Raw genomic sequence first — 25,435 nt, 5'->3', positions numbered from 1 at the left:
AACTTAAAGAATACAAATAGAAAGAAATTTTCAAAATTTTCAAAAAAAAAGTGAAAAATGGGTTGGCTGGCTAACCCAACCCAGCCCGTCATTAACCCGCCAAAATACGGGTTGGGTTGGGTTGACCCACTTTTAAATTTGGATTCAAAATCTCAACCAAACCCGCAAAAAAGGATGGGTTAAACGGGCTGACCCAGCCGGCCAAGCTCATTTTGCCACCCCTAGTTTTGATTAATGATTTAATTGTGCGTTTGTACAAATAATTGTTTTCTTATTTATAGGGAGAGTCCTGGTAACTACAATTGTTATCTCACTAACCCGCATTCCTAATTAAATTCCATGCAAAAAAATTACTGCAAATCATTTGATGTTTGTGCCTTTTAACTCCTATTCAGCATAGAAGACTAATCTTCCTTATATTAGTTGTTCCCTAGCTCATAACAACTATTCCTATATTTAAAGGAGATGGAACTATATCCAATGTCCAAGTCTTTAACCCTAGGTGATAAGCTTATACTTGGAAATATATATATCAAATGTAACTTATCTACAGCTTTAACTAGTTATTTAGTTTTTGAACTTGTCAAAAATTCTATTGTGTGTGATTAATTGATGCCATGGAAGCATCAATCCATTAAAAAATCTATGACTACGTGTCACCGTATCAACGTTTCAAATCAAATTTAGCCTGAACCTTACAAAATTTTCTTTAGCTCCCACCAATCAGTGTCACCCACTCAAGAAATAAAAAAAATCAGTGTGGTAAAGACAAAACAGCACTAGATTATTTCACTCAACTTGGTTAGTTCTAACTGCTTAGTGTCATTCACACAACACAAGCAGCCATGGAAGCTGCATTATGCAGTTCACTTGCTCTTTCACCCCACCAAGTTTTCAATGCAGCGAATCATGGTACTTGTTGTCTGCACTTATGAGACATTTCAGTTCTAAATTATTTTTTACATGTGAAATGGTTCATATGTTAATTGCTATGAACTTTGTGGTTGTAGGGGATAAAATGTTTGCTTTCAAATATGGCAAAGATCGGAGTGTTGTAATGACAGTGGCAGCCACTGGAGCAGGGAAAGGTGGAGGGTTGTTGGAGAGGCCAACCATAGAGACAACATCACCTGGTCGGGAATCTGAATTTGACTTAAGGTAATCAATCATATATAGCATTTGGGGCATAATTCATTCAAAAATGACCTAATACTATCCATGTCTTGGAAGTGTTTCATATATAATCAAGTTCTGATTATTGGGCTTGTGAAAACTATAATTGTGTTTGTGTCTTGCAAATATAAATCAAAACCGGTGGGCAGGTTCTTTGATTTAGTGTATGTTTGGAAATTCTTATACAATTGATTATTGAGCTAGTTAGAATCAATTATGGGGAGAAACTTATGCGAGTAGCTTCTGGGTTTCTGAATTGATGTCAACACTTAATACTAATTTATATTTTGGAATTGGTTCATCTAGATGCCTCAGATGAAGGGTATATTGTCTCTGTTTGGGTTGAACTTTATTGTATTATTATCCTTTTCTGATGTATTCTTTCATATTCCCTCTTATATATTCATTTTCTCCTCCTTTCGCTTTTTCATCTATCTTCTTGTTTGAATTTGATTTTATTCCTAACCTGATGCCAAGGAAAAGCACTGGTGTTTGTTTCTTTAGTATTTGCATTTGGTTTTCTGTTTCGCCTTCATTTTTACTGTCTAATAATTGTGAAAGACTTTGAATGACAAAACTTAGGCATTACCATTGAACTACAGACATTAATTTGTCCATAATTTCCTACTGTGCTGCTTTAGGATGTGATGCGCGTGGAGGTTTCTATTATGGTTTACTTACATATTCCATACCTTTCCTTCAATTGAATTTGAACCGGACTACTAGAGTCATATGTGAAGTTTAGTTTCGTGACCTGAATTTGCTGATTGACAAATTCTAAATGAAACCAATAGCACTCTTTGATTTGCAAGTGAAAGTGATGATATGCCAAGGCGGTTCTTATAGTATATTTACATGTATGCTTATCTTTTGACATATTTGCAAGTTTGCACTCTTTGGATTAGTTTCTTTTTTCTCAGAATGAATTTTGAAATGCAGAAACTACCCACATAAGCTCCTCCCCTGAATTGATTCTGACTTCTGAATCAATTGTACAAATATTTCTTAACGCACCTTTACTCAAGGCTTTGTAATGACTTGTCTTCCAAAGTAGTTGTGGTAACTTTAACTGATAAGATTACTCTATCCCTGGGTGGTTTAATATAAATGGTACACTGGTTAAGCGATAACTCTTTAACATTTTGCTAGAGATCCACTATATTTGTTTTTGAGATAAACCTGCTTAATTGTCAAAAGAAAGGTGATCAGTTGAGTGGTTTCTTTTATTGTCTTTGGAAAAGAAATGTAATTATGAAGTAGGCAAATCCATTTTTGGGAAACTTATTCCTGTCCCATTTCTTTATATCTCTGTCTCATTATAACATGTTTTAAAGCAAAAGAAAGTGTGCTAAAAACCGTTGATGACATGTTTTCTACCAGGAAATTGCGAAAAACATCCCCACCTTACCGAGTATTGCTGCACAATGACAACTACAACAAGCGTGAATATGTGGTGCAAGTGCTGATGAAGGTGATACCAGGAATGACAGTTGATAATGCGGTTAACATCATGCAGGAGGCACACATTAATGGAATGGCAGTTGTCATCATCTGTGCTCAAGTCGATGCCGAAGACCACTGCATGCAGTTGAGAGGAAATGGCCTTTTGAGTTCAATTGAGCCTGCAGATGGTGGGTGTTGAATGATGAATGTTGATTCTCATCAAGATAGAAAGAGACTTTGGTCTAATAGTTTCATTGTATGCTATTATGCATATTATACACAATCATTAAAGACAGTTTGTATAGAAAAGTAGTAGCTAGGCAAGGAAGAGATAGTGCTAATTAGTACTAATGCAGGACATGAATTGCTACCAATCAGTAGCATCATTTGCTTTAAAGTGTTATACTATAATTAAGTCTCTATGTTTCCACTCTTCACTGAAGCAAGCTTCTCATATCAGCATCAATAGCCAGAACATGCCTTATGAAATTGTTAGTCTAACATAGGAATAATAAATATTGGTAACTTGGATTAAGTTCACTGTTTGTCAAAATGAAGTTATATGATGAATACTTTAATAGCATGATCAGCTTATTTTTTGCAAAAATTCAATTCTGGCACCTAAAAGCTACTCAATGCATTATTGGAAATCCTTCTTCAATTGATTTTAAAGAAAATACCAATTTTGGGAAGAAACTTCTGTGAGTAGCTAGTTTCTAGGCTTTAGAATTCATTCTTGAAAGGGTTGCTAATCCAAAATGTATTAGATGCTCTGGTGAGCTGCATTAAAGACTGAGATATGGCTATCCAACAGTAAAGCATCGGTAACTGTAGGTTGCAATTTTTGTTTGAATATGCAGCATAAAGTAAATATATAACCAAAGAAAGAAGAAAAACCAGGAATTAAGAATAACAATAGCAATAGCATGCTATCACTGCTTACAAGTAATACTTGTTATTTGATGTAACATGACAAAATCTAATTGGAGAGGTTGATACCATAATGACTAAACAATATGATGGCTTATACAGACTGAATTCCCCACAGAGACAGTTCAATATCAACACTGCAGAAACCCCTGGAGAACATTGTTTTTCATATAATCTATTCAGGGGGAAAAAGTCCACATGTGACATAACCCTGTAGGCTAAGGCCGACCCATGGGCATTAAAATTATAAGAAAACAACCCATTCTAAAATTGATTAACATAACTCTATGAACAAGCCTAATCCATGACCTTATAGGCCTACTTCTAAACTACATTTGTTATTACTTTCAAAAAAAAAAACTACATTTGTTATTGGTGCAAAGTGCAAACTATTAGAGATAGGTGTCTAAATGGTTTAGTTAAAATTCAATTTTAAATATTTTCGAATTCCTAAATGATTTTTATTTTCTAATTTATTTTAACTTTTATTAGATACAAACATGTTAAAATAATAATAAAAACAAAAAATTTACTACTTTTCCCCCTATTTTCATGTGTCTTGTTTTTCATGTGTTAGGAAAATAACTACAGTTAACCTAAATGATTACATTAACCTTGTAACCAAAAAAAAAAGATTACATTAACCTATATTTTTTTTTATAAGCAACATTAACCTATATATTTTATATATAATCTTAGTCTACTTTTTTTTTTGTCAAAGTAAGAAGGTTTCATTTCAAGTGGGCCAAGCCCAGAAATAAAACAAAGGGACAAAGCCCTGAAAGTTAGCTAATACGCATAGCTACCAAATAAAACAATAAGCACTAGCTAGCTTAGCTGTCTAGGGAATAAATTCCACCTAGAACAATGCCAAAACAATACAGTAGGCACATGACTCAACAAGGCACTAAATACAAAGGAAAAAAACTTCACACGCTGGGAAGAGGCAAAAAGCAGAACTTGTGAGTCTGTATTAGTTGGGCACCATGAAGACAAAATGCCAATGGCCTATTGGAGAGCCTATGTATCAGAAAAAAGCCTCTTGCAGCACATCAAATCTGCATGTCTTGCTGCATCAGACGAGCCAAAGGTGGAGGAGGATTCCAGAGCCATAAGGGTGGTAAATTTGCAGATCTCTGGAGCTGTGCAATTGCATGAGCTACAGAATTACCTTCTCTTGGAGTCCAGGTAAAGTGTCATTCTAGGAAAGCTGATTTCCAATTTTGTATGTCCAAGATTATACTTGAAATTGCTCCCAGTTGTCTCTGTCCATTGCAAGCTTCAATTAAAATTTTGCGATCTGATTCAAAGAGAACATGTTTTTGGTCCAGATTGTGTGCGCAGTTAATAGCTTCTCTCAGGATCAGATCTTCTGCTACCAGAGGCGAATTTGCGTGTAAATTCCTTGCTGCTCCACAGCTTACCCTTCCAAAATCATCCCTGAAAATGAAGGCTCCTGCAGCCTTGCGAGAGTGTTGGGAGAAGGTTGCATCCGTGTTGCACTTTAGGAAGGTGGGGGGAGGTCTCCTCCAATGGACAGGTTCTGTGTGAAGAGTGGTGGCTCTTTGCAGATGCACAGTACTCTGAAGAGCAGAGGAACTCTCCATTTGCAAAGAGGCTGCGAATTTCAGGCACAAACCAGGATTAGGCAGATGGCCTTCAAAGATCGCTTTGTTCCTCATTTTCCAGATCTCCCAGAGAAGGATGCAGAGGTATGCAATAGCTTGTGTTGGATCTGGTTCCTGTGAATTTAAGGTCTGCATCATTTTTTCTAACCATGTGGCAAAATGGGTACTGTGAGTCTCCTGTGCAGCCAGATTGAAGGGACTCCCAAACCAAACTGGTTGACTCCACTTGCAAGAGAGGAGGGAGTGGTTTAAGTCCTCTAGTTCCGAGTTGCAAATTGGGCAGGTATCATCTCTTTCCATATTCCTCCGCTTTAAATTATTTTTCACTGCAAGAGCATTGTTGGCGGCTCTCCAAAGGAAGGCTTTGATCTTCTGGGGTATATGAGCACCCCAAATGGTTTGCCAATGGAAGGATGATGGATGAGAAGAGCTTGAGGCCAGATTCTGGGTATCAGAGGTTGCTGACTTGACTGTCCTATAACATGATTTAACTGAATATGAGCCTGAGGGGACAAAGGGCCAAAAAAGCGATCTTCTGCTCCGGTAAGACTGAATGGGGTCTGGAGAATTTTTCCAATATCAGTATTGGGCAAGAGCTGCTGTATAGAATCCACTTTCCATTTCTGCTGTTGTCTATCAATTAATCTGCTGACTTTTAGGCCCCTTGGAACACCCAGTAGCTTTTCCCCTGATGTTATCCACTTATGATCAGCTATATCCACATTCTCCTCTGATCCAATGGCCCATTGACCATGTTCTAAGAGTAGGTCCCTTCCATACAACAGGCTTCCCCATGTCCATGAAGTATTCCTGGCTTTCTGTACTTTCAAGATAGTAGTAGCAGGGAAATAAATTCCTCTAAGGATCCTGACCCATAAGGCTTCGGGTTCATGATAAATTCTCCAAGCTTGTTTTGCTAGGAGTGCTTGATTCATGAGTTCCAAGTCCTTGGAACCCATCCCGCCTTCTTCTTTTCTCAAAGTTAGGGCTGATTACTTTCGCCAATGGATACCCCTATCTTTGTTCCCTCTCCACCAAAACTGAGCAATTTTTGCATTTAAATGACTGCATAAAGTTTTTGGGAATTTAAGGATAGCCATAGCATAAGTCGGGATGGCTTGCAACACGGCTTTGATTAGGACTTCCTTACCCGCAAAATTAAGAAGAGACCCTTTCCAACCTTGCATCTTGTTGAGGATTCTATCCTTGATCCATTGTAGAGATTGGATTTTCGATCGTCCCCATTCGGCCGGCAAACCTAGGTACACTCCCGGATTATTCCAAACTTGAATGCCCAAGATAGCAGCAAGGGTAGCCTTCCTGTTGTCGTTTAAACTTCTGCCTCCAATAAGCCCAGATTTCTGGATGTAAGACCCAAGATTTTAAGCTTAGGATCAGTGGAAAAGATTTCCATTTACGATTAGGGTTGATGTATTGTGAAGGGAAACCTGAACTAGAGTTTACCAAATGAAATAAATTTATGAAGGAGAAAGTTCAGGAAAAGTCAAAGGATTACATCATGATCGATAAAAGTTATAGTACGATCGTTATACGCTTAACCTAGGTCAGAAACCCTAGTATATAGCTAATTTTCACTTTTAGGCACGACGGAAGTTAATTCCAAAAATCTTCAGAGAAATGTTAGAACTTCTCTTTTTCCATATATCAAAATCGTTTCGAGGCGAAACTCTAGGATCTACGAACGTTCGATTCCAATCATCGGAAGTTTGCCGAAACCGAATCCCTGGTATTTCAAAACCCTAGAATTTCTCGACAATGAAGACTTTTTCTATTCAGAGCTTCAAATGAATATTCCACACGCGTATACCCATTTCTCTTGATGATTTCAATCTTTCTTCCGAAGGAAGTTTTCCATTCCGACATCCGATGCAAAAAGCAACTTATCGGGTAAAATAGTTTTATACCGACTATGCTTTAGTTGCCAAAAATACAAGGAGACCTCTTTATAGTTTTGGAATTCTTTTGCCAAAACATATCTATTAATTCATGGAGAATGACGCCGGAAAAATCAGATTCGCGAAACTTTCATTTTCCCGCGATTTGCCATCTTCTATATATAGCAAGCAAGTGAGAAGAAATCACAAAACTCCACCATTTTCTACCCACCAAGGCCGCGAGTTTGCTAAGGAGAGGAGGAGAAGAGATTTTGTTCAATCCTTGCTTGATCGTTGATTAATCAGTTGCTGCTTCAAGGTTTCGAGGTATAGTCGCTAATCCTTACCTCTGATCGTTTTTTCCATAGCTTTTCTGTAGAGTTTTCTGAGCGGATAGTTTATGGGTTTTTGCAAAACTATCCTGAATCTTTCATTTCTGATTCTAAACCTCTTCTATATGTGCCCAAGATCACTTATGCCGGATTAGATTTCCCGTTATGTCGCCGGAATTCCGCCGGAATCAATTTTAGCCTTAAATACCCATTTTTGGAGTTTTTGAGGTAAAGCTTCAACCTTTAGGCTAAAAACTATCGCCTTAGCTTAGTGCTAGTAGGATTAGTTGTCATAAACGTCGTTGGTGACGTCCCTGAAAAATTTTATTTTTGGGATTTCAGTTTTGAAAATCCTAAGTTAAAAATCATGACCAAAATACCCCTGCGACAGTTTTTGATCCGATAATTTTCCCGAGTTCAGAATACCCTTAGTTACGGCTTATGAAAGCATAGGAACCAAGTTTGATCGAAGAAAAATCGAGCCCCATAATTACCTAAAGTGGCCGAGCCCTATTAAGGGGGAGGAGGAAAATTTCCTTTTCCGAAAACTTGTCTTTCGCGCTAGATTATCGTACCTTAGAGTATAGATTACTTCGTGTAACCTTAGTAAGTATCGATAGCTTAGTTCTCGATAGATTCTGATAGTATTTCTGTGACTTTGCTTTAAAGGAACTTTTGAGGAATTTCCTGAGGAGCAACGCTTTGCTTGTGAGGAAGAGTTAGAAGATAATCCGGGAGAATCTGCAGGTGAGGGCTTCTCACTGAATCTCTAGTTAATGCTTAGGGTCGATGTTTCGACATTGTTTACTGTTTATGCACTGGAATTGTGTGTGATTGGAAAATGTTTTCTAAGGCTTCGGCTGACAATGTAGATGATTCATCTACTGAATGTTTTTGAGATTGTCTTACATGCTATGTGCTATGTGGGTAATCTAGGATGTGTGGTGCATGCTTTATATGCTAAGTGCTAAGTGTTTATGATGCGATTTATTGATGTATGACATGTTGTTGATTGTGATGATTTAAATATGCTCTGTACTGGAATCTGAGATTCTGAATGGTGAGAATAGCGGGCAGGTCATGCCGATTTTATTTTGAGAGTTTTGAGAAAGTTTGATAGGACGAACGAGGTTCGGGCCTTAATTTTGTTTAGTGGATCGAGACATCCTATGGAAGCGACTTGGGATTGGGAGATCCTGCAAATGTATAAGACTTGCGATAAGACAAAAGGGAATCTATTTTATAAAGAAAATTCATAAGACCTTAAATAACCTCAAAATCTTTAAGTAATGATAACAACCTCGAAGGAAGGCATTGGAAGTCAAATCATAGTTTTGGGAAAACGAGGAGTGTCGTCGGATCCAAGTGTTGAGGAGTTTGGTAAGTTCTGAGTATGTTGGTACTCCTTCGCTCGTTGAGCAGTTTGTTAGCCATCCAAGAGATGAGCCGAGGAGTTTCACTGAGGCGTGAGACCTTGTGAATGCGGGATACTCCACTGAGGCGTGAGACCTTGTGGAAAGCATGGAACTCCACTGAGGCGTGAGACCTTGTGAGAGCATGAAACTTCACTGAAGCGTGAGACTTCGTGAGAGTATTGATGACCCGAAGAGTCATCATGAGTGGTTGCACTCGTTTAATGATTATTGTATTTTGTCGCAGAATCGACTTTACCTTAGGGTAAGCTTTTAGAGACATTAATTTAGCTAGACCACGTGGCGACGTGTCGAGTGAGGTCGGAGACGTTGTTTGGCTAATCACTGCATTGCATGCACTCATTAAGTGGTTTAAACACGGCGAGATACCGGACCACGGCGGATTCCAAAATTGGTTATAAGACCAGGATTTCCGCGTAAGAGCGCTGCTAGGTGACTCTTAGTAGCAGACCGAAATGGCAGGCCTTCGGGTTTTATGCTGATCTGGCTACATGATGATGTTGGAGTAAGAGGCATCACGGGCCGAAATGGCACCACCGTGGCTGGTGAAGGGCTGATCCGATGATGTCCATCCGTTCCGGATTGCATATTGGTTAACTGGGTTAACCTGCATACATATCATGCAACATGCATACTAATTTAGTTGTTGAGTGTGATTGGTAATTGTTAAACCTATTTGGAACATGCAACCCTAGGAATGACATCTCTAGCTATAAGCCTAAGTGACTATTGATTATTTGTACCTATTGGGTTTATTATCTACATAGTTCTTTAGAGTTGACCCTCGCGTCTTCTGTGTGTGTTTTGGCGGACAACGCCTTTTGTCAGATGAATATTGCGGATTGGTTCACCATGGTCCACCCTTCGGGGGGGATTAGGTATGAGATGATCGATCAGGACGACCCCGGGTCGTGGGTGGTTGACCCCGCGAGCCATCGAGCGACGTATTCGGGGCGCATCATGGAGGACCACGTGGACAGTGGAGGACTCTTGAGGTCAGGAGTGTTGAGGCGATGCTCTATCAGCTTCAACTTGCCACCGGGCGTTCACTGCGGACCAGGATTCGGAGGACCACCGCCACCACCGTCATCTTTAGAGGAGGAGGATCCCTCAGAGGAGATTCCAGTGGGAGTGCCTTCGGCAGGGTCTAGTGCACCCTCTGTTGCGATCATCGATGATCAGGGTTCGGGCCCTAAGCCCGTGAGTCCAGCATCGGAGCGCACTGCGGTTGCGAGGGGAGGACGGATAGGGTTAGTAGACTTGGTCGTTCTGGATTCTGATTCAGACGACGATTATGCTAGCACATAGTTTTGAGTGTTGGTATGAGCTCCTCGAGTTAGGATTAGTGTAGGAGTAGAGTTTTAGCTCTAACAGTCTTGCTTCATTTGTTACTTAGGGGACAGGGTAGATCCGCCTATAGCTTTTTGTGTGGTTTCCTTACGGGAATCACAGAGAGTTGGTTGGACTTAGGAGGTCTTATTTTAAGGCCATTGGGTCAGCTGATTCTCAGTTTTGAGGGATGGTGTTGCGGGCACTTCTCCCTTTTCATTTGGTTTGTATATATTTCCTACGGGCGTTGCACTTTTCTTTCCGTCACTGGAGGTTACTCGTGACGAGGTTGCTACTACAGCGGGGGCTGTTTATATATTGTATATTAGTTCTGATTATTGTTATTGTTGGGTTTTATTTAATTCAGTCTTGTCTTAGTTATTATCAAAAAAAAATATTCACGTTTTTCCGTATTAAGTTTATTTTGGTTACTAAAGTGACGCCACCGAAATCGGGGTGTTACTTTAGTAACCAAAATAAACTTAATACGGAAAAACGTGAATATTTTTTTTTTGATAATAACTAAGACAAGACTGAATTAAATAAAACCCAACAATAACAATAATCAGAACTAATATACAATATATAGACAGCCCCCGCTGTAGTAGCAACCTCGTCACGAGTAACCTCCAGTGACGGAAAGAAAAGTGCAACGCCCGTAGGCAATATATACAAACCAAATGAAAAGGGTGAAGTGCCCGCAACACCATCCCTCAAAACTGAGAATCAGCTGACCCAATGGCCTGAATATAAGACATCCTAAGTCCAACCAACTCTCTGTGATTCCCGTAAGGAAACCACACAAAAAGCTATAGGCGGATCTACCCTGTCCCCTAAGTAACAAATGAAGCAAGACTGTCAGAGCTAAAACTCTACTCCTACACTAATCCTAACTCGAGGAGCTCATACCAACACTCAAAACTATGTGCTAGCATGATCGTCGTCTGAATCAGAATCCAGAACGACCAAGTCTACTAACCCTATCCGTCCTCCCCTCGCAACCGTAGTGCGCTCCGATGCTGGACTCACGGGCTTAGGGCCCGAACCCTGATCATCGATGATCGCAACAGAGGGTGCACTAGACCCTGCCGAAGGCACTCCCACTGGAATCTCCTCTGAGGGATCCTCCTCCTCTGAAGATGACGGTGGCGGCGGTGGTCCTCCGAATCCTGGTCCGCAGTGAACGCCCAGTGGCAAGTTGAAGCTGATAGAGCATCGCCTCAACACTCCTGACCTCAAGAGTCCTCCACTGTCCACGTGGTCCTCCATGATGCGCCCCGAATACGTCGCTCGATGGCTCGCGGGGTCAACCACCCACGACCCGGGGTCGTCCTGATCGATCATCTCATACCTAATCCCCCCCGAAGGGTGGACCATGGTGAACCAATCCGCAATATTCATCTGACAAAAGGCGTTGTCCGCCAAAACACACACAGAAGACGCGAGGGTTAACTCTAAAGAACTATGTAGATAATAAACCCAATAGGTACAAATAATAAATAGCCACTTAGGCTTATAACTAGAGATGTCATTCCTAGGGTTGCATGTTCCATATCGAACGTGAAGGACAACAATAACAAATAGCATGTTCCAAATAGGATTGACAAATAACAATCACACTCAACAACTAAATTAGTATGCATGTTGCATGATATGTATGCAGGTTAACCCAGTCAACCAATATGCAATCCGGAACGGATGGACATCACCGGATCAGCCCTTCACCAGCCACGGTGGTGCCATTTCGGCCCGTGATGCCTCTTACTCCAACATCATCATGTAGCCAGATCAGCATAAAACCCGAAGGCCTGCCATTTCGGTCTGCTACTAAGAGTCACCTAGCAGCGCTCTTACGCGGAAATCCTGGTCTTATAACCAATTTTGGAATCCGCCGTGGTCCGGTATCTCGCTGTGTTTAAACCACTTAATGAGTGCATGCAATGCAGTGATTAGCCAAACAACGTCTCCGACCTCACTCGACACGTCGCCACGTGTTCTAGCTAAATTAATGTCTCTAAAAGCTTACCCTAAGGTAAAGTCGATTCTGCGACAAAATACAATAATCATAAAATGAGTGCAACCACTCACGATGACTCTTCGGGTCATCAATACTCTCACGAAGTCTCACGCTTCAGTGAAAGTTCATGCTCTCACAAGGTCTCACGCCTCAGTGGAGTTCCATGCTTTCCACAAGGTCTCACGCCTCAGTGGAGTATCCCGCATTCACAAGGTCTCACGCCTCAGTGAAGCTTCTCGGATCATCCCTTGGATGGCTAACAAACTGCTCAACGAGCGAAGGAGTACCAACATACTCAGAACTTACCAAACTCCTCAACACTTGGATCCGACGACACTCCTCGCTTTTCCAAAACTATGATTTGACTTCCAATGCCTTCCTTCGAGGTTGTTATCATTACTTAAAGATTTTGAGGTTATTTAAGGTCTTATGAATTTTCTTTATAAAATAGATTCCCTTTTGTCTTATCGCAAGTCTTATACATTTGCAGGATCTCCCAATCCCAAGTCGCTTCCATAGGATGTCTCGATCCACTAAACAAAATTAAGGCCCGAACCTCGTTCGTCCTATCAAACTTTCTCAAAACTCTCAAAATAAAATCGGCATGACCTGCCCGCTATTCTCACCATTCAGAATCTCAGATTCCAGTACAGAGCATATTTAAATCATCACAATCAACAACATGTCATATATCAATAAATCGCATCATAAACACTTAGCACTTAGCATATAAAGCATGCACCACACATCCTAGATTACCCACATAGCACATAGCATGTAAGACAATCTCAAAAACATTCAGTAGATGAATCATCTACATTGTCAGCCGAAGCCTCAGAAAACATTTTCCAATCACACACAATTCCAGTGCATAAACAGTAAACAATGTCGAAACATCGACCCTAAGCATTAACTAGAGATTCAGTGAGAAGCCCTCACCTGCAGATTCTCCAGGATTATCTTCTAACTCTTCCTCACAAGCAAAGCGTTGCTCCTCAGGAAATTCCTCAAAAGTTCCTTTAAAGCAAAGTCACAGAAATACTATCAGAATCTATCGAGAACTAAGCTATCGATACTTACTAAGGTTACACGAAGTAATCTATACTCTAAGGTACGATAATCTAGCGCGAAAGACAAGTTTTCGGAAAATGAAATTTTCCTCCTCCCCCTTAATAGGGCTCGGCCACTTTAGGTAATTATGGGGCTCGATTTTTCTTCGATCAAACTTGGTTCCTATGCTTTCATAAGCCGTAACTAAGGGTATTCTGAACTCGGAAAAATTATCGGATCAAAAACTGTCGCAGGGGTATTTTGGTCATGATTTTTAACTTAGGATTTTCAAAACTGAAATCCCAAAAATAAAATTTTTCAGGGACGTCACCAACGACGTTTATGACAACTAATCCTACTAGCACTAAGCTAAGGCGATAGTTTTTAGCCTAAAGGTTGAAGCTTTACCTCAAAAACTCCAAAAATGGGTATTTAAGGCTAAAATTGATTCCGGCGGAATTCCGGCGACATAACGGGAAATCTAATCCGGCAGAAGTGATCTTGGGCACATATAGAAGAGGTTTAGAATCAGAAATGAAAGATTCAGGATAGTTTTGCAAAAACCCATAAACTATCCCCTCAGAAAAGCTATGGAAAAAGCGATCGGAGGTAAGGATTAGCGACTATACCTCGAAGCCTTGAAGTAGCAACTGATTGATCGACGATCAAGCAAACGATGAAGAAAATCTTCTCCTCCTTCTTCCTCTTTGTGGCCGCGGGTTTGGGTGGGGAAATGGGTAGTTTTTTTGGTTTTTTCTTCCTTTCTTTGCTATATATAGAAGGTGGAAATTCGCGGGAAAATGAAAGTTTCGCGAATCTGATTTTCCCGGCGTCATTCTCCGTGAATTAATAGATATGTTTTGGCAAAAGAATTCCAAAACTATAAAGAGGTCTCCTTGTATTTTTGGCAACTAATGCATAGTCGGTATAAAACTATTTTACCCGATAAGTTGCTTTTTGCATCGAATGTCGGAATAGAAAACTTCCTTCGGAAGAAAGATTGAAATCATCAAGAGAAATGGGTGTACGCGTGTAGAATATTCATTTGAAGCTCTGAATAGATAAAGTCCCCATAGTCGGGTGATTCTAGGGTTTTGAAATACCAGGGATTCGGTTTCGGCAAACTTCCGATGATTGGAATCGGACGTTCGTAGATCCTAGAGTTTCGCCTCGAAACGATTGTGATATATGGAAAAAGAGAAGTTCTAACATTTCTCTGAAGATTTTTGGAATTAACTGCCATCGTGCCTAAAAGTGAAAATTAGCTATATACTAGGGTTTCTGACCTAGGTTTAAGCGTAAAACGTTCGTGCTATAACTTTTATCGATCATAATGCAATCCTTGAACTTTTCCTAAACTTTCTCCTTCATAAATATATTTCATTTAATAAACTTTCGTTCAGGTTTCCCTTCACATTACATTAACCCTAATCGTGAATAAGAAGTTTATTCACTTAGCATAAGCTTAAAAAAACTAGGGCCTTACATTAGAGGTTCACTCTCTGGCCAGAAGCTTTGGAGAAGAGATTGAGGATCCTCTTGAATTCAAACAGCTCTTGTGACTCTGCCCTTGCGAAGAGAATAGCATCATCCGCGAATAATAGATGAGTAAGAGCCGGAGATAAGGGGGCCAGTTTGATTCCACATATATTGCCATTAGAAGCACTTTTTTGAAGAAGAAGAGAAAGGGCTTCCATGACAAAGAGGAAGAGATAAGGGGAGAGGGGGTCTCCCTGTCTAAGACCCCTCTCAGGAATTAGCTTTTCTCCCACCACCTCATTAATCTTGTGCCTGTAGGTGACTCCGGAGATCAGTACCATGATGAGATTGACCCATTGAGGATTAAAACCAAAAGCCAGTAGGATCTCCTTCAGGAAGGGCCACTCTACCCTATTGTAAGCCTTATTCTTATCCAATTTAATTATAACATGATCTCTCCCAATAGCCCCTGGTTTTTTCAAAGCATGGAAAGCTTCCTGCACCACAATTAAGTTCTCTTGTATCTGTCTGCTGTTCTAGGAATGAACATTGAAGAAAAGTATAGTACCAAAGGGTAAAGAGATTGAGCTAGAGATAGAGAGAGTTAGAGAGTGAATGCTGAATTTCCAGTGTGTATTTCTCCAAATGAGCCAAAAAGTCCCTTACAATTGATGACTACCTCCTATTTATAGGGCTTGGGCACTACCTATTGGGCTGATTGGGCCTCCGGAGTTGAGGCCCAACCTAAGGCCAAGCTCTCGCTCTTTGGCGAGCTAACCCCTGGGCGTTGCCCCTCTAGGGGCTCGCCCAGTCCACAAGTCCACAAGACACCGAGCGCGAAGTATGAGAGCTGAGTGTGTCTTTTAAATGTCTTTACATGTATCCCATAATACACCGGGATCTAAGCTGCCAACATGGCTTGAGAAGGAATAAATAAGCTATATCGCCAACATGGCGTAAATGAAAGGAAACAAGCATTTTTGGTCTTGGTGATCAACCTAAACCGGCGAGTCCACAAGTCCACCAGTGGCGAGGGCGATCGCTTCATACCGGCGAGTCCACAAGCCCACAAACGGCGAGAGCGATCACTCCGTACCGGCAATTGGTTGGAACAGGTGAGCGATCATTCCCCGATGAGAAAGGTGGCGAGTATTGACCAGGTACTGATCACCCCAGTGTCGGCTGGCGATGTCCCTGGCGAGCGACTAAACTTTAATGCTAGTATTACTTGTTAGGCGGTGGCGTTTGGCTTCTATGATGGCGAGGTCCTTCGCGCTTCTTCTTATTTCAAAATCTTTCAAATCCTTAACTGCTCCACGTGACGCGTCAGTTACATCAGTTTTCCTCTTTCTCCGGAACCGTCATTTCACTTTTCATAACCGTCCCATCACGCGCAGTAACTCCCCATTACATCCCATCATACGCAATAACTCCCCATTACACGCAACCCACTTCCCCAAAAAACCATCATGACTTCCAACCTTCCACACGCGTCCAACACGCGTCACTCTTCCAGCCTTCCCCCTCTCCCTATAAAAACCCTCCTTCCCCACAATCATCCCTTTCCGAAACCTCTCTTCACCTCCCTAATCGCTTACCAAACCCCCTCTACCAACTTCCGTTCCGGAGCCGTCGCTTATCACCCTTTCCGCTACCCACTCTTCACATCTTACTCCGGTGAGTCCTACTGCCCTCATCTTTGCATCATATACATACTCATCTTTTCCTTTCTTTCATTTCGCTGTCTTCTAAAAATGGCTTCAAATCCTACCTCCCCTAACCACTCCTCTTCCTCCTCCGGAAGCGACCCTGACTCCACCGCCGCCGGCGGCCTCCGTTTAGAGGTCCCAGAGATCCCTCCTTACCGACTAAAAACCTTCTCCACTCTGCCCCTTCCAGTCCAAAGAGCCCCCACCCACGAGGCTATAGACCAACCTTCCATTTTCCAGGAAAGCGATCTCATTGTGCAATTCGTGAGCTCCCTGGGTGGTTTGTCTAATGATGATGAGTTTAACGCCAAACTCAGGATCTGGATCTGCAGTTCTGAGGATCGCCCCTGGCTTCATAAACTAAACGGCGACGTAAAGAGATCCCACTTTTTCTTTGCGTACGAATACATGTTTAGCGAGCTCGGAATCAGGCTTCCTTTCTCGCCCTTTGTCCAAACCGTCCTCCGCGACATCAATGCGGCTCCCTGCCAACTTCACCCCAACGCCTGGGTCTTCATTCGGTGCTTTGAAATCTTATGCGCCGCGGTTGGCATCGCCCCATCTCCTACCAGTTTCTTCTACCTCTACGACGTTGACCCCAAGTCCATCAAAAACAGAGGATGGATTTCCTTAAAGGCCCGGGCCGGCTGGAAGTGCCTGCATCCCCACAAAAGTAACGCGAAGTCCTCCTTCGCGCGGAAGTACTTTCGTGTGGCGGTTCACCCCGCCTACCCCGAGGCCTTCACCCTTAGGGACGGGACCGCCCTTTTCCCTCTCTACTGGACGGAGAAGCCCAATGGGATTACCGATCCTTCAGAGGAATCTTTGTCTGCCAACGACAAAGCCTTCCTGAATCTCCTTGCCCCGCTTCCCATCCTTGACAGCACAACAGTCCTTGTGGGCGCTGGCCTCTCAAGAACTCCCAAATACTTAGGTTATCCATAGCTTACTTCTATTATCGACATTTTCTTTCTCGTCTCCTATGTTGTCACTGATCCTCTTTTTTTATTGTTGCAGAAGATATGAACTTCACGAATGCCGAGCTCCTGAAGGCCCGCGAGAGGAGAATGACTCGCTTTTCCCCAAAGTTCAACGCTGAGGGCGACGTGAAAAAGCGGGGCGGTGCCGAGAACCAAGCTGAGGGCGCCAAAGCCCCCAAGAGAAGAAAATTGGCCAAAGTCTCCTCCGTCGCCGGCCCTTCCAACCCCGGCGCTCAGCCCAACACTGCCGCTACGCCCAAAGGCAAAAATGTCACTGAAGCCTCCGCCGCCGCAACTACCGAGACAACCACCGTCCCGATCCCCAAATCTGCTACCGCGGACGTGGCCTCCGCAGCCGCCGCCAAGTCCACTACTGTAGGTGCTACAGCCGCCTCCACCGGTACTGCAACTACCTCTGCTGATCAGCCACCAACCGCTGACACAAACGCCAACATCTCTCAACCCTCAGCTGTTGAGAAACCCGCCACCGTTAATGCCACAACGGCTGCCGCGTCGTCTGATGCTCCTACCGGGAAGAAAGGAAAAGAAAATGAAACCCCCCAGTCTCCTCCCCGCCAGGATGCGCCTCCTAGCCCGCCCCCAACAGATGATGGGCGCTCCGCGTCTTCTCCACCTCGCCGCGAAGAGGGACCTTCTCCTGATGCAGCCGCTACCTCTGAAGCGACCCAGATCGAACAAGCTCCTGGTAAAGAGGGCGGTTCCTCTAGCTACTACAACATGCTTCCCAACGCCATTGAAACTTCAGAATTCTTGCTTACCGGCCTCAACCGTGAAGTCATAGAGAAAGAAGTTTTGAGCCGGGGTATTGATGAAGCCAAGGAGGAAACCCTTGCTTGTCTTCTACGTGCTGGGTGTATTTTTGCCCATGCGTTTGAGAAGTTCAACGCCGCCACCGTTGAAGCTGAGCGGTTGAAGGCCGAGAGTGCTAAGCATCAAGAAGCCGCCTCTGCTTGGGAAAAGCGCTTCGACAAATTGGCGACGCAGGCAGGAAAAGACAAAGCCCATGCCGACAAGTTGATTGGCACGGCGGGGATTAAAATCGGCGAACTGGAGGATCAGCTGGCGCTGATGAAGGAAGAAGCGGATGATCTTGATGCAAGTCTTCAAGCTTGCAAAAAGGAAAAAGAGCAAGCTGAGAAGGACCTGATCGCCAGGGGCGAGGCGCTGGTTGCTAAGGAGTCAGAGCTCGGCACATTGCGCGCTGAGCTGGAGTTAGTGAAGAAGGCGCTGGCGGAGCAAGAGAAAAAGTCTGCTGAGTCCTTGGCCTTGGCGAAGTCTGACATGGAGGCGGTGATGCAGGCCACGTCCGAGGAGATCAAGAAAGCGACCGAAGCTCATGCTGAGGCCCTCGCCACGAAAGATGCTGAGATTGCTTCCCAACTGGCAAAGATCAAAGGGCTAGAGGACGAGCTGGCGACGGAGAAAACCAAAGCCACCGAGGCGAGGGAACAAGCCGCTGACATTGCTCTTGACAATCGCAAGCGCGGCTTCTACCTTGCCAAAGATCAGGCCCAACATTTGTACCCGAACTTTGATTTTAGCGCTATGGGAGTAATGAAAGAGATAACCGCTGAAGGACTGGTTGGTCCTGACGATCCTCCCCTGATTGACCAACACCTCTGGATGGCGACTGAAGAAGAAGAAGAAGAAGAAGAAGAAGAAGAAATAGGAGAAAAAGAAAGAAACAATGAATAATGTAGTTTTAATGTCACTTAGCCTTGTCTGCCCTCTTGTAATGCACTTTTCCGTCATTCATATATATAAGCAACCTTTCGCCATAGCTTTCATATCGCCGTCGGATATTTTGCAAATCATGTTGGAATGCTTCCGCCTTACATTTTTTGGTCGCCGCATTCTTATTGCTTAAAAAATTTACGAATGAATTTCATAGCTTAACGCCCCAACACGCCGGAGTAATAAAATACTCAACATCCTGAGTGTCCAAGCACTCGCCTTCCACCTTATTCATTCGCCGACCTTATATCTTGCGCTATTTTTCACGCGTCATATGATTGAATTACGCCTAACGACTTCGTGCATTAATTTTAACTAGGACTTTTTGCTTGGTATTTCCCCGCCAAGACTTTAGACGTTTTCCTCAAAGGAATAAACGGCCTCCATTCTCGAGGGCTTCGCCCGGGGCTTTGCCCGCTCGGGGCTTACAATGCTTGGGTCCCAATGGCCATTTGGGGGTCCCAAGTCTTTTGCCTAGTTTACGGTGCTCGTCGTATTCTGGCGAGACTTACCCAGCACGTCGTTTACGGGACCGGCGATCACGTCAGACTTTCCGGGGGGCGATTCCCAGGCGTCAAAGGCCATTTGTGGAATCGCCACCACCTTTAGGGTTCCAGCAAGCCCTTTTGGGGATCAAGCTTGTCCCACCTAGTGATCGCCGTAATTCTTTGTGTCGATCGGCAATTCCGACCGTCAGGGAATCCCTGGGATTTTTAGACGCGAATTTCATGAATTTTCGTTTTATTGATGATGCGTCTCATTAAAAAACTCCTTTCGGAGAAAAAGAGTACGCTTTTGCTATAATGGAGAGTTCCGAGGTACATTGAAAACATTTATCTTTGGCGAATACATTGTGCTCACAATCAACTGTAATAATAACGCAGGCTCAAACCGTTGAACGACCTGGGTAGTCGCCTTCCATCAAGCTCCTCCAAGTGGTAGGCCCCTGTACCAAGAACTTTGATAATGCGGTAAGGCCCTTCCCAGTTCGGAGTCAACTTGTTTCCCGGGGCTCCTGATCGCCACTTTAGGACCAGATCGCCAACCTGCATATCTCGAACGCGAACCCTGCTATTGTACTTGGCGGCCACGCGCTGCTTCATCGCCGTTTCTCGAATGTGCGCCTCGTCACGTGTTTCAGACAGGAGATCCAACTCCACCGCCATATTGGTTTGATTCTCCCCTTCAAAATCTGGCTGGGTTCGCCATGTGAAATTGTCAATTTCCACCGGCAACATGGCATCTACCCCATAAGTCATTCTAAAGGAGGTTTCTCTTGTAGTAGATTGCACAGTGGTGTTGTACGACCATAATACCACCGGGAGTTCATCCAGCCAGGCTCCCTTAGCCTCCTCAAGCCGTCGCCTTAGTCCGCGCAGAATTACCCTGTTCGCAGATTCTACTTGCCCGTTCGTTTGCGGATGCTCCACAGAGGCGAATCTCATCTGTATACCCATTTCCTTGCAAAATTCCCTTGTTTGGTTGCTTGAAAACTGGGTCTCATTGTCAGATACGATCGCCCTTGGGATCCCGAACCTACAAACGATACGTCTCCAATAAAAGTTGACTATCTTTGCAGAGGTTATTTTGGCCAGAGGTTCGGCTTCAATCCATTTAGTGAAGTAGTCCACCGCTACCAATATAAACTTCATTTGCGACCTGACGGTCGGAAAAGGTCCTACCAAATCCACGCCCCACATGGCGAAAGGCCAAGGGGCGCTCATCGTTACCAGCTCTTTTGGCGGTGCCTTGGACAAATCAGCAAACACTTGACATTTTTTGCATCGCTTCACAAAGTGCATACAGTCCTTCCTGAGGGTGGGCCAATAGAAACCAGCCCTTAACACCTTGCAAGCCAAAGATCTCCCACCAATGTGGCTTGCACACACTCCCTCATGCACCTCAGACATTATTCCCTCGTATTTTTCCGGCGGTACACACTTTAGCAATGGCGCCGAAAAACCACGGTGATACAAGTGTCCGTCAATGAGAGTGTAGTGGCTCGCCTCTCGCAGTTGTTCCTTCGTGCATTGCTCCACTTCCGCTGGGTCCCCCGCCAAGATGGACAATATAGGTCCCATCCACGTCGCCCCTCTGTTCACACATGCCATGTGCTCGCCTTCAATGCTGGGGCTCGCCAGCGTTTCCTGAATCACACTTCTGTTGTTGCCGGGCTTCCGCGTGCTCGCCAATTTGGCCAACGCGTCCGCCCGCTGGTTTTCAGCCCGAGGAACATACTCTACCACCACCTCTTGAAAGAGTGTCATCAAATATCGCACTCGCTCGAGGTATTTGATCAGATTGGGATCTTTGACCTGGAAAGTGCCCTTCACTTGGTTTTCCACCAACTGCGAGTCCGTTCTTATCAACAAACTACCGATCTTGACTTCACGTGCCAACTTCAACCCGGCGATGAGAGCCTCATACTCTGCCTGGTTATTCGTGGCCTTGAACTCGAATTTCAGCGATTGCTCCAGCACTAGATCTCCTGGTCCTTCCAATGTTACTCCCGCGCCACCGCCACTGCTATTGGAGGATCCATCTACAAAGAGAGTCCACTGAGTGTCCACTCTTTCAAACCGATCTGGGGTCAATTCCACCACAAAATCAGCCAGCGATTGTGTGCCAACCTTGCCTCGTTTATCATATTGCAACCCATATTCGGACAATTCAACCGACCAGGCGACCAATCTGCCTGACAAATCCGGTTTTTGTAACACTTGTCTCAGGGGTAAATCCGTTCGCACCTTTACTGGAAAACTCTGAAAGTAAGGTCTCAACCGCCGGGCGGTGACAAGGACCGCCAATGCTGCCTTCTCGATTTTCTGGTATCTGACCTCTGCGCCCTGGAGTGTGTGGCTAACGAAATAAATAATTCGATGCTCGCCATCCACTTCCTGTAATATCACAGAACTCAGAGCACTATCACTCACAGCAAAATACAAGTGCAGCGGGTGCCCCTGTATTGGTTTTGACAAGATCGGCGGCGATGACAGGAGTTCTTTGAGGCGAACAAAAGCTTCCTCACACTCCACTGTCCACTCAAATGCAACGTTTTTTCGAAGACACTTGAAAAATGGGAAAGATCTATCGCCAGACTTAGGGAGAAACCGAGACAGAGCTGCTATTCGCCCTGTTAAACGTTGGACCTCTTTCACATTAGAGAGACTTTTCATCTGCTGAATCGCCTTGCATTTGTCCGGATTTATCTCTATTCCTCTGGATGTGATCATGAATCCCAGAAACTTGCCACCCTGAACACCAAAAGAGTATTTCTCCGGGTTGAGGCGCATATTGTGCTTCCTGATCTCGCCGAATGCTTCTTCCAGATCTTGATGATGATCCAAACCACGTACTGACTTAACGATCATATCATCAACGTAAACTTCCATGTTTCTCCCCACCTGTCCAGCAAAAACCCTATCCATCAGCCTTTGGTAGGTCGCGCCAGCATTCTTCAATCCAAATGGCATCGTGCGATAACAATAATTGACTCTGGCGGTCATGAAAGCTGTTTTATCTTCGTCCGCCGGGTGCATGCGAATTTGATGATAACCAGAATAAGCGTCCATTAAGCTAAGCAGTTCGTTGCCCGAGGCACCATCGACGAGACCATCAATGCTGGGAAGGGGATACGAATCTTTTGGGCGACGTGGATGGGACCTATATTGTCCATCTTGGCGGGGGACCCAGCGGAAGTTCTCTTGTATCTGTCTGCCTTGTATAAAGCCACTTTGCATTGGTGAAATTAGGTTTGGCATAGAGGATTTCAGCCTTTGAACAATTATCTTTGAGATGACTTTGTATAAGAATGAGCAGCAGCTTATGGGCCTGAACTGCTGAATAGACTCTGGATGGGGAATTTTTGGAATTAGAGTCACAAGTGTCTCATTAATCTCAGGTGGGATTTCTGCCCTCTAAAAGAAAGTCAAAACAGCGTTACAAACTTCTCCTTTCACCACCTCCCAGTTTTTTTGGTAGAAGAGACCGTTAAGTCCATCTATCCCCGGTGCTTTAAGATCACCTAGAGAGAAAACTGCTGCTTTGATTTCATCTATGTCCACTTGGCTGCAGAGCTTACGGTGAGGCTATCCATAACCAGATTGGGGATTGAGGCAATGCATTCTTGAAGGTGCTGGGTAGGGGATTTGGTATAAATATCCTGATAAAAATCGAAGGCAGCTTTGTTGATGTTCCTTTGTCCCTTAACCCAAATACATCCTGCATCTTTAATTTTGAGAATCCGGTTGAAATCCCTCCTTTGAAGAGTTGAAACATGGAAGAATCTAGTGTTGTTATCTCCCCATTGTAACCATTTAACCCTCGATCTCTGATTCCAGTAAATCTCCTCATGCTTCCATAGCAATTTGATTTTTTTTTCTGTAATTCTTGCAGCTCGTGCCATTCCTCTTCTGAGACGTGATTATTCTGAAGCACTTGTATCCTTTGGGTGAGAATGTTAATCTCAAGATCTGCCCTCTTAAACTTAGACTTGCTCCAGGTCGTAAGGGAGTTTTTACAGTTTTCAGATTTGCTCAGTAAGTTATGCCAAGAAGAAATGGAGGTTTGATCCATGGAGGGGGATGAAATCCAAGCCTGGTTCACAATATCTTTGCCCTATTCGTCTTCAACCCAAAGAGCCTCAAATCTGAACAGTTTGGTTGGACGGAGGAGGGGTTTGAGGCGCAATAAGAGGGGAGAGTGGTCTGAACTGACAATAGGAAGGGCAAAACCCGAAGAGTTTGGATACAAAGCACGCCATGGCCAATTGATTAGAATCTTGTCTAGCTTTTCCTTTGTGACCTGACCTTGTCTAGGGTTACTACACCATGTAAATTTGCAACCCTTTAGGTCCATATCCATGAGGTTAGAGTTGTCAAGACAATCCCTGAACAATTGCATTCTTGATTCTGGCTGATCCCGGAGGCCTTGCTTCTCATGTTGCTCTAAAATTTCGTTAAAATCCCCAATGCAACAGCACGGGGTCCATTGCTGAGTGTTGAGCTCTTGTAATTTGGTCCAGAAGTGCCTTCTTTGGGAGAAAATAGGTTGTGCATACACAAAAGTACGAACAGCAGCATAAATAAGGTTAAGAGAACTTTGCTTAATAGAAATGTCCATGGAGTCCTTCCAATAGAGGCAAAGACCCCCCGCAGTGCCCTAGGCCTCCACACAAAACATATTAGGGGATCTGAGAATTGTTTTTGTTCTTCGAGCTCTCAAGATGGGCTCTGGTTTCCATCAAAAAGACAATTGAAGGTTGAAACTTATGGCATAGGTCCTTGAGTTCACTCATTGTCGCGGGTGCCGCCATCCCGCGACAATTCCAACTGAGTAGACTCATTGAGGGGGTGGGGGCATGGCAAGGCCCGCCTCCTCAGCCGTGTCAACAGTCATTCTTGGTAAAGCCAGTAGAGTTGGATTGCAAACTCTGAGTTTCTGTTTTCCTTGTCCACCTTCCATCTTGTGTTGTGGTTGGTTATCCCTTTTTCTCTTTTCCAAAGCCAGTGCTGTGTAAAAGCCAGAGGCCAAGCCAATTTCATCTATCTCCTCCAAAGCCTGTGTTGGTTGTGAATTCACCTCATCATCTTCCGGGAGTTCAATGTAGTATTGAGGATTTGCCACTGACGAACGCACTGTCACGGGTGCGTGTCAAAGTATTTTTGCTTTGAATGCAGTACAAGGTGATGAACACCAGGATCGTTCTCACAAGGACTTGATAAATTATTAATTGATATTAGAGTAAAAAAAAGCAAATAAAAAGGAGGGTTTGATTGATTTGATAGAAGGTAACAACAAAGCAATAATTAAATAGATTAGACAGAAGAGAGAAAGCGCTAGTCATCGGATTATCAAGTGCAACAAACTTTCAGTGGTTACAAAAGATTAATTCTTCCTTATAAATTCCCTAATTCTTGAGAACTAATTAACTAAGCGGAAATTAATCTACAGTTTCCTAAACTAAGCGATTAAGGAACAGTTACGAACTAACATGAACTATGCGAACATGCATCAACTCTTTTTTTCAAAACTACGGAATTAAGCAAACCCTAGATTAGAAATAGAGATGAATAGAATTAATAAAGAAGAAATTTGCATTAAGAACATAACGTCAAGTTTGCAAACACAAGAATATTAAAAATCCTAAGACTAACTAGGGAGTTTAGCAACTCATACTAGAAAAGAGGGAGAGATAGGAGGAGGAGAAGGTGAGGTGGTGTGATGGTGGTGAAGTGGTGAGATGAGGTGGTTTCTAACAAAAGCCTAAGCCTCACTTATTTA

At 43.5% G+C, this 25,435-nt stretch overlaps 3 protein-coding genes across 3 annotated transcripts; 2 read left to right on the top strand and 1 right to left on the bottom strand.

The window, feature by feature from the left end:
- Positions 1-755: 755 nt before the first annotated feature.
- On the top strand, positions 756-3,053 carry LOC130738924 (ATP-dependent Clp protease adapter protein CLPS1, chloroplastic-like). The gene is made up of 3 exons (XM_057591107.1): positions 756-912; positions 1,011-1,158; positions 2,554-3,053. The coding sequence occupies exons 1-3, from the start codon at positions 846-848 to the stop codon at positions 2,813-2,815; spliced, it is 477 nt and encodes a 158-aa protein (XP_057447090.1). The 5' UTR covers positions 756-845; the 3' UTR covers positions 2,816-3,053.
- A 2,315-nt stretch (positions 3,054-5,368) lies between these two features.
- Positions 5,369-21,199, top strand: LOC130738916 (uncharacterized). Its single transcript, XM_057591098.1, has 2 exons — positions 5,369-5,457; positions 17,436-21,199. Exon 2 carries the CDS (start codon positions 17,441-17,443, stop codon positions 19,112-19,114), a length of 1,674 nt encoding a protein of 557 aa, XP_057447081.1. The 5' UTR covers positions 5,369-5,457; positions 17,436-17,440; the 3' UTR covers positions 19,115-21,199.
- A 2,571-nt stretch (positions 21,200-23,770) lies between these two features.
- On the bottom strand, positions 23,771-24,274 carry LOC130736872 (uncharacterized). The gene has a single exon (XM_057588649.1). The coding sequence runs from the start codon at positions 24,272-24,274 to the stop codon at positions 23,771-23,773; it is 504 nt and encodes a 167-aa protein (XP_057444632.1).
- Between the last annotated feature and the right edge of the window lie 1,161 nt (positions 24,275-25,435).

Source organism: Lotus japonicus, chromosome 2 (genome assembly GCF_012489685.1).
Source record: "Lotus japonicus ecotype B-129 chromosome 2, LjGifu_v1.2".
Lineage (NCBI taxonomy): Eukaryota > Viridiplantae > Streptophyta > Magnoliopsida > Fabales > Fabaceae > Lotus > Lotus japonicus.
The sequence above is the reverse complement of the archived record's forward strand: the minus strand, read 5'-3'. Positions and strand labels throughout refer to the sequence as shown.

Excerpts from the sequence above, each read along its gene's own strand:
- LOC130736872 (XM_057588649.1), bottom strand. The coding sequence starts at position 24,274 with ATGGACATTTCTATTAAGCAAAGTTCTCTTAACCTTATTTATGCTGCT.
- LOC130738924 (XM_057591107.1), top strand. The coding sequence starts at position 846 with ATGGAAGCTGCATTATGCAGTTCACTTGCTCTTTCACCCCACCAAGTT. Across the intron at positions 913-1,010 it reads TTTCAATGCAGCGAATCATG|GGGATAAAATGTTTGCTTTC; the intron begins GTACTTGTTGTC and ends TTGTGGTTGTAG. Across the intron at positions 1,159-2,553 it reads GAATCTGAATTTGACTTAAG|GAAATTGCGAAAAACATCCC; the intron begins GTAATCAATCAT and ends GTTTTCTACCAG.
- LOC130738916 (XM_057591098.1), top strand. The coding sequence starts at position 17,441 with ATGAACTTCACGAATGCCGAGCTCCTGAAGGCCCGCGAGAGGAGAATG.